We start from the raw sequence: 9,268 nt of genomic DNA, 5'->3' as shown, positions 1-9,268 counted from the left end.
CAAATTTTAGGGTTTCATGATAGTTCAATTGATTTAAATCTTATTCATCGTAATTGATATTATTATGCATGATTTGATTATATTTTAATATTTTCAATGATTTTTTATATAAACTTATGCTTTATAAGTGATTTTCATAAGAAATTAAGTTTTGAAGATATGTCTGCACTATGAATTAAAGGATTTATGAATTAAGGGTGCTTTAGATAAAGTATCAAGCATGTTTTATGAAATTGATTACTTCCTATTGAAGTGCTTCTTAGTAGGAAAGATGATCATGATTTAGATGGTTGAGTGTCTTTTATGAATATGTTAAATTCATGTTTTCAAAGAGCTATTCTTATGACATGAAGTTTATGACTAATTTGGTATTGTCAGATTCTTACAATATCAAAGACTATGAATATGATATAATTATGCATGTTTCCGTTTAGAATTTATTTAGAATCAAGTGGACTATGGGATGGAGGCCCATTCGTTAGTAGAGATAGAATTCTTTCGTAAGAAACCCTCTGTCTCATAGCTATGTGTCCTCATATGACTTAGTCTTAATTGACTCTAGTTAGTGGATCCACGCAAGCTCGTGATTATAGTCCTTATCTTAGAAAGTTGGACACTCTATGTTCGATATGATAGCAGTACACTTACTCCATATTATAACTCACATGGTTTATGCCGATTAACAGTATCTCCCACAAAAGACTTATGACTTGCTTATGATATGATTATAACTCTTTTCAGAATATTGCATTGACCTTGAACTATGTTTAACAAACTCAACTTGTTAGATTATGTCATGTTTTACATGGTTGTACATGATCATGTATTCAGACTTATCACGTTATTATGTTTTACTTATGTATTTTTCATCATCCGCATTACCTTTCAAGTACTAATCACATATTTCTCTTGTGTTAATATTAGTTTGTAATATAGGATCTGATGCTTCTTATTCAGCTTGAAGTTAACACTACTCGGAATTGGTGAGTTCTCATGCTTTGAGAACATGCCACTTATGTCTTTGTGTTCTTTCAGACTTTATTTTAGATTTCAGATTGTTCATTGACTAGGGCTTGTCCTAACCATACCTATGTAGTAGAGACATAGTGTGTTCCATATTTATGGTCTTTGTACTATGATTCTCGTATCATATTGAGTGTAACTTTTGAAACTTATTTGCCACTTTTTCAATTATGTCGTTATTTTAGTGTTATGTTATGTCATGGTTCGTTTAAAGTCTTTTGAGATTCTATTGATCATCTCACGTCTAGGGATGGTTTTCTTTCGTGACAACATTTGATGAGGCTCCTCCTTATCATGGAGAAACTACTTATTTATCTCCTTTTGAGTCATATTGGCCCGTCTAGGCTGATTTTCCTGTTATACATGTTCCATAAATAATGTAATTTTTTGTTGGGGGATTGTAAGTTATGATTACTTGTATGTCAAACCATATTCACCTTTGTTTTTATTATTATAATGAAGTTCTTGGATTTTAAAGTTTGTGTTTCAAGCATAGTTTATGTTTCTAAAACATCTTTTGTTGGACTGAATATATTCTAGAACTTTTATAAGAACGTAAGCATCATATAATTTGATATTCTTGAATGAATTAGTTAGTTTATGTAGGATAAGGTAGGGGACCAATTACGTGAATTCAAGGCGTGACAAAAAATAACATGTAAAGATGTCTACTAGGCTATTCAACCTACTTTTTTGTAACTTCTGCACACACAATATCCATAAAATAAAAAAGATTATCCTAAAAAAGTGAGTACTTACTACTTATTTTCAACTTTTTTTCTTAGTTCCATTTTGAAATTTTGGCAAATATTTTTTTATCAAACATATAGTGGCGTGTTCCCATTAAAATATTTGTCTCAATTTTTTGAAAATGCTTTTGTATACGTTCTCAAAAATTCATTACATAACTACTTGAAATATATCACTTTTTAAAATTATAGGCATTTATTTTAATCAATCGTAAAATCTCATACATATTTCAATTAATGTTAATGTTTTTAACTAAAAAAGGAAACACACTTCATGTGATTAGTTTATCTACGTAACAAATGACTATAAAAATATGTAAATATATTTTCAAAATATGAATAAACATCGCCAAAAAATTATTTTATCATGTTATGCTTATAATTTTAACATCTAAATAAAATTATGACAAATATAAGGGATCTACATGGAGTAATAAAAAAAAAAATTCAATCAAATTAACAAGGGCCAAGAGGTAAAAAAAAAGTAGACAGGTTGAAAAAAAAGAAAAAAGACAACACTTGAAATACCCTCCTGCTTGGTGAACTCTTCTCAATTAACTACACTTTGCAGCCTTGTTGCTGCAGCCATCTGAAACCCTAAAATCTCATCTTTCATAGCTTCTCTCTTCATTTTCCTTCACAGTGGAGTCGCCATTACTTCCCTCTCTGCCGTTTTTGGAATCTCCGGAGCGAGAGGCTACTGACTCACTTCTGAGTCAAATCTTGAAATCAGCGTTCGCTTCAAATGGCAAGTCCAGTCGAGTTACTAACTTCCATTAGTTCATCAATCACAACATCATCGACCAAACGCCGTATTCAGATTTTTCGCAATGAGATTCCTTCAATTCTCAGTAATTCTGGTCAGCATTTTTCTCTTATGGTTTATAATATGCATGTTGTTGTTTTCCCATCCAAGTTGGCCATTGTTTGAATTCCTTTTTTTTGGAGGTATGGTCTGTTTGGTACGACTGTAAACATGTATTTTGGCAAAGTATTTCCATGTTGATACTTTGTGAGGAAAACATTTTGCATTCAAAAGGAGTAGATTACTTTTCATTTACAGATATACGCTCTATACTCTTACTTTGTTGCACTTTGCTTCAACTAATAAGTAGTATCATCAAAATATTGTCTTTCAGTCTAAATTACACCTTGACTATCTCAAGTCACTTTGTACACATTTGAACACTGGAAAATAATCCAGAAAATGTTCTTATATCCGTGCACCCATATAAAAGAAATAGATCACGGTTTTCATTGTTTGACTTATCTTATTTGGAATACCCAAGTAGCATTGGAACAGAAATATTAGAGGAAATGAAATAGTAAGACTATGCTTATGATTTGAACTGTTGAAAATTAAATGATCTTCTCACAAATGTGCAAAGGTAATTTTATAGTTTATTTAAGTTAATATTTCCTGGATTTTGTAACATTTTGCCTCTTCTTGATGCCAACAATTAATTCTACTTCAGAAAAAATTAAGTTAATTAAAGTAAATATTTCTGTTTTTTTTGTTGAATAAAAAGTTCTGTTGTTCACCAAATGAATGGGGATATCTGGACTAGAGGCAGACAACTCTGGAAAGCCTTAGACCATCCCTACAAAGAACAGCTGATCATATATAAGATTGCATTGGGGAAAAGGTTGCAAAAATCTGTTAGGAAATGTTCTCGTTTCATTTAATGCACGTCTCTATCTTTTGTTCCCCTTGACCAACGACTGAAAAGTTATTTAACAGTGAAGTATATAAATGACTAGTTAAAATGGATTTGCATTCTCTTAGTAAGACTGACGGCAAGATCTCCTACAGTTATTCTCAAGCAGCTTTCTGTAACATGCTATTATCTTGTGGCCCTAAGGATTCAAATGGTGTGTGATGGTAGCACCCATATTTGGGAAATTTGCTTTTTGTTTCGCACATTAATTAATCAAGAAGATTGAGAACCATCAATGAAGAAAAGAGCAACAATGTCAGCTTGGTGTTTGTTTGATGGTTTGATGTTATTTGCTCATCCTGGTCAATCAGTTGATCATTGTTTATACCATTATCTTTTATGGTAGATATTGGTTGATACAATTGGAAAGTAGACCATGGTATACGGGGCTTTTTGCAGAAGAGGAGTATGCGATATGGTTATGTTGTCATTGTGCTACAATGCTTAGTATCAAAATGTTTCCCTTTTCAGCCCCCATTATGGCATTGGTATGAATAAAAGCCATGAAATTTTGTGGGGAAGTCTGTTAAAGCATGTGGAGATTTTTCAACTTATAGGTGTATTAGAAGGGATGCTTGAGGAAACTATCTTTTTTGTTTCTTCATCCATTCCATATTTCTCCTGGCAAAATTGAATTATAACTGAATCATCCTAATAGTTCTGAACAAGTCCTTCATGGGCTCTTCGTAGATGAGTTTGCATTCCTCAATCCAGTCTTGAACTTTTGACATCTAGTATAATTAGCTGTAGCACCCATGATGCAGTTCAACAAAATCTAAAAAATGATCAATATGTAAATTATTTTTGAATTTTGTGCTAAAAAAAACCTAAGCTTCATAATTGAATGAAGTTAGATGGTACAACTCTTATTGTTTTGATAATTTACCAAAAAGTTTCTCAATGAATTAGGAGCAGGTGCACAATTGCCTAAGTTTGATTAGCTGTTTTGGTTGAAAATATTGCTTTTGGTAGCGACCGTGTTGGGTTGAGCACTTCCCTAGTTGGTGATAAAAAAAAGAATATACTAAGCATCTATTTTCTTTTGTAGGTGCCTAGAGAGGCATAAAAAGTCATTACTAAATTGATGTGATTAATGGATTACTAGAAAGCATTGATGTGCTTAAAAAGGGTATTCGTTTTGTCTAATATGAACTATGGCACTTCATCAAAACAAAACTTGGACACACATTTGACATTTATGAGATAAATATGCTACACATTGCTGTTGGATTCAGTATATTTTGTGACTTGCGATCTTGGATACATGTTGGTTTGTTTATCTTCTTTTTGAACTAGTGAATCCATGAATTAAATGTTTGAGCTTTATGTTGCATTAGGAGTAGCAAATGAGTTTTGAGTGATCATGTATGTGCGTGTTAGTGTGATGGAGGAAATTATCAGTGACAATTATTCTAATATGAGAGGAGATGGGGCTGCATGGTTGTAATTGAGCCACAACTTCACATTGTATATTTACTTTTTGTACCATCTTGGTTTGCAGTGTCTAGAAATTTTGGTTATCAAAGACAAAGAGGTTCGGTGACTGTGTGATAGACTTGGAGCTTGTTTGGATTTGCTTATTTTATGTGCTTTTAAGCCAACATAGCTTAAACACTCTTATAGTGTTCGAGTAAGATTAAAAAAATGCTTTAAGGCACTTGTTTTAAAGCCAAAATAGCAAACAATAAAACAAAAGTTCTAACTTATGGCTTTTATCTTATCAGCCCTAAGCTTTAAGCTTATTTCTAATAGGCGCTCATTTTAGTTTTTAAAGAACAATTTAATTTCTTGCCGCCAAAGCTTTGGCCTAGCATTAAGAGCATTGGTTGTATTTTTTAGGTTAGTTAGATGCCATAGGATAGAAACATGCACATACAAAAGTATGATTTTAGTGAAGAAAGATAAAGGGGTGGGCTCAGTATATGCAAGTTTGGACCATGCGTGATTAGCCCTTGGGATTTCTCAGTTATAAAAAAATATTTGATTTCCTTGGTTTGGTGATATAGTTCTATCTTCGTGGTGCTTTATGCAAACCTAACTTTAGGGGGTCATTCTCAGGGAATCCTTCTAAAAATATAATAGACCTTTCTTTAGCTTCTTTTTCTTGCTCCTCCTCCTTTACCCTTTCCTGTACGTGCACTACCTATTGATAGCTTCCTGTGTGGTCTTATCACTCTTTGCTCCTTTCCCATACATTCTCCATCAAATCTAAGAATCCGTCTTTTACCTGCAACTTCCAGCTAAAGGAGAGCTTGATAAACTCTTAGTTGCTGTGGTTTCATTGTCAATTCTAAGCTTGTGAATCTTGCAGTTTTTCTATATTATAGTATCAAGCAAGATGTGCATAGTCTCCAGGATTTTATTGGTGATATACTTAATATTAGCTATAGAGGGTAATTTTTCACTGGGTATGTGTTGTAGAGGATAGTTTTGAGAACTTATGCATGACATTTTGAAGGTTTGAAACCCTTTCTTGGTTATGGTTTGTATATAGATAATGGAAATAATTTTTTCCCCATATTAAGTAGTCATTGTTCATGTTAGTGAATCAGGGTATGGTATGCCTTGTGATATATTGGGCAAGTTGGAAAATGTTTGGTCTCTCAAATAACTAACTTTTAGATGAGATGATCATACAACTTCAATATGGTATCAAAGCAATCAGAGGTCCTGGTATCGAGTGTCACTGCTGCCCATTATCAAAAAAATATATCCATGTGCTTTTCTCATGAAAAGAAAGAACCAGGCCCGTCTGTGAGGGTGTCTTGAGAATATAATTAAGTAAATAAAAATGTGCTCTGTCTAACAACGAAGTGGTCATACAACTTTAATAGTTTCATCTTTGTCAAAAAAACAATTCGATAGTTTCATAATTTCATTATGATAGCACCATAAGCTAGAAATCATCACAGTATAGGAAATGAGAGACTCCCTTATGGAAAATCAGATGCCGTAGGATAGAATTGCTTACTTTACCTCTTTCAGTACCATCATTGTAGTTTTTTTTTGGAGAGGTGTGTGTGTGTGTGTGTGTGGTTGTTGGTTGGGTTGAAAGCATAATCTTCTCTGTTGTTTCATTTTATGATAGCGTCATATATGCATCTCTAATTCCTATTGATACATGTTCAAAATAGTGAGCAAAATCACACATGAATGAATATTGGTGATACTTGTCTTTCCTGTACCATAAGGTGAAACAGGTATAGGGGTTGTTAGGTCACTCCTCTACAAAGAAAAATTGTTGGCATTAACTGCACAGATTTTGACATGTGGATATGGTACAGATAGTGCAGTGTTGCTTATGTGATATACCGATTTTCTTTTGAAAATGGAAAGCAAAAAAAAAGTGGTCTTGAATGAACAGTGATAAACAGGTGTTCTTTCATGGTGCATTTCTATTTTACTTTTGAGTGAAGTATTCCTATTAGAAATTGAATGCATATTTACTCTTTCTAATGTTATAATTCAACCATATGTTTTCGAGCTCACTGTTGGATTTGAATTCTACAGAGTTGACCGCTGAAATTGCTTCGCTGTTGGTAGAAGTAATTTTCAGTACAACATTTATTTATGATGATCGAGGATCAAGGGCTGCAGTGGATAACGTGGTTATTAAAGCATTGGGTGAAACCATTTTTATGAAAGCTTTTGCTGGAACCCTTGTACAATTCATGGAAAAACAGTTCAAATTCCAATCCTATATAGGGTGCCACAGACTCTTAAGTTGGTCTTGTCTTCTCCTAACTAATAGCCAGTTTCCCTCTGTATCAAAGAACGCAGTGTGTCGACTAGCACAAGCGCAAGCATCAGTCTTGCATATTGGCATGCAAGGATCATCCCATGTTAGACGGGCCTGCAAGAAAAGCTTGTTCTTTTTGTTTTCAAAGGTTTCATCTCGTCTGACTAATATGCAGGTCTTAATTGAAGCATGGATTTAGAGGTCCTAATTGTCTTTGTAATGTGTTCCATTTTCAGGCACCAGATATATTCAGAACTTACATGGATGAACTAAGGGATTCAAGGATCACTTACAAGGATTGTCCTGAGTTTATACTCTTGATGCTAGAATTTTCAAGTGAAAATCCACCTTCATTTGATCAATGGAAGGTATGAATTTGTTTTCAAGCAACTCTTGGGATGTAGAAGCTATGGCACTTGAAGCCAAATATGTTAGGATCCATCTATCCCTCCTCTGTGCTTTATATTTACATATATTCCGTTGTTTCTGTCTGCAGCAAAATTTTCTTGAGATGTATGTTAAAGCTGTTCTAAATGCAAGAGAAAAGCCACCAAAGGGCCTCAGTGATGCTTTCGTTCCATTATTTTCTCGTTTGACACATGAAGATTTTAAGAACACTGTCATTCCCTCATCTGTCAAGATGTTGAAACGAAATCCAGAGCTTGTCTTGGAATCAGTTGGAATCCTTCTGCAATCTGCCAAACTTGATTTGAGTAAATATGCCGTAGAGATTCTTTCAGTGTTATTGTCACAGGTGAGACATGCAGATGAAGATAGAAGGATTGCTGCTGTATCCATCGTAAGGTGCTTAAGCATAAAGTCTAGCAGTCCAGATGCTATAGAAGCGATGTTTAATGCAGTCAAATTGGTTATTGGAGGTTGTGTTTCTAACTTCATATTTTCATTTTAACTTGTTGATATGGCATTTTTCTAATTAATTTACTGGACCTGGAATATTTACAGGTTCAGAAGGAAGGCTTACATTTCCCTATCAGAGAGTTGGCATGATAAATGCACTGCGAGAATTGTCAAATGCCCCGGAAGGAAAACACCTTAACAGCTTGTCAAAGACTGTTTGTAATTTCCTTTTGTCCTGTTACAAGGATGATGGTAGGTTTCGGTATCTTTATCACATTGATGTGTGTGCTTGGCTTCTCTCTGACAATTCCTTCTTATGCAATGTCTTCTTTATCCAGGTAATGAAGAGGTCAAGCTTGCATGTTTATCTTGTTTGGCTGCTTGGACTGCGAAATGTGCTGATGCAATTCAGCCCGATGTTATATCTCTCATTGCGTCGGGCCTCAAAGAGAAGGAAGCACTTAGAAGAGGTCATCTTCGCTGCTTGCGAGTAATGTGCCAAAATGCTGATGCTCTTCAACATATGTCCCCTCTGCTGGCAGCTCTTATACAACTTGTTAAAACTGGTTACACGAAAGCAGCACAACGGTTGGATGGCATCTATGCATTACTCTGTGTGGCAAAACTTGCTGCAGTGGATGTTAAAGCAGGTTTATTTGGACTTTTCAGTTTTGTGGTGCATGAATAATGGTCACTGACCTAGTGACAAAAATTTGGTTACCGACCTAAATTTTTGCATTCTGTGATTGAGTTCAGTTACTTCTTTTCATACGGATTTTCACTTATCACATTCTAATTTTGCCTTTGCTGCTGTTGTTAGATGAGACTATGATAAAGGAGAAAATTTGGTCATTGGTATCACAGAATGAGCCGTCAGTGGTGCCAATTCCTCTGGTGAATATTCTGAGCTAATTTTTGGTTATTTTAAATGATTGTTTTTAGAAGTTGGCACAGAAGAAGCATAAGATGAAATTCTCTCTGTTGGACCTTTATATGCGGTTGACGGCATTGACAGTGAAATGACAATTTTTCTTGGCATGCTTTTAGTCTGAACAATTAGAAGTAACACTCTCGGCTCTAAAGTTGATGCTCTTTTCATAGGCCTCATCTCTTCAAATTTCATTGACCTTTTTCCTTACCTCTACTCTTCTTAGTGGGAGGTCTTAAGCTTTTGTGTTGTT

The 9,268-nt window shown here is 34.3% G+C and overlaps 1 protein-coding gene across 1 annotated transcript in view; it reads left to right on the top strand.

Annotated features, from left to right (window-relative positions):
- Nucleotides 1–2,298: 2,298 nt before the first annotated feature.
- LOC101246338 (protein ILITYHIA) overlaps nucleotides 2,299–9,268 on the top strand; it is a 45,725-nt gene continuing 38,755 nt past the window's right edge. The window contains exons 1-7 of the mRNA XM_010321520.4: nucleotides 2,299–2,632; nucleotides 7,001–7,377; nucleotides 7,466–7,597; nucleotides 7,726–8,107; nucleotides 8,193–8,339; nucleotides 8,426–8,737; nucleotides 8,908–8,981. Of these exons, the coding sequence (XP_010319822.1) occupies nucleotides 2,518–2,632; nucleotides 7,001–7,377; nucleotides 7,466–7,597; nucleotides 7,726–8,107; nucleotides 8,193–8,339; nucleotides 8,426–8,737; nucleotides 8,908–8,981 (1,539 nt within the window). The 5' untranslated portion in view covers nucleotides 2,299–2,517. The remainder of the gene's footprint in view (nucleotides 2,633–7,000; nucleotides 7,378–7,465; nucleotides 7,598–7,725; nucleotides 8,108–8,192; nucleotides 8,340–8,425; nucleotides 8,738–8,907; nucleotides 8,982–9,268) is intronic.

Source organism: Solanum lycopersicum, chromosome 4 (genome assembly GCF_036512215.1).
Source record: "Solanum lycopersicum chromosome 4, SLM_r2.1".
NCBI classification, from domain to species: Eukaryota; Viridiplantae; Streptophyta; class Magnoliopsida; order Solanales; family Solanaceae; genus Solanum; species Solanum lycopersicum.
Note: the sequence above shows the minus strand (reverse complement) of the source record. Positions and strands in the feature narration are given on the sequence as shown.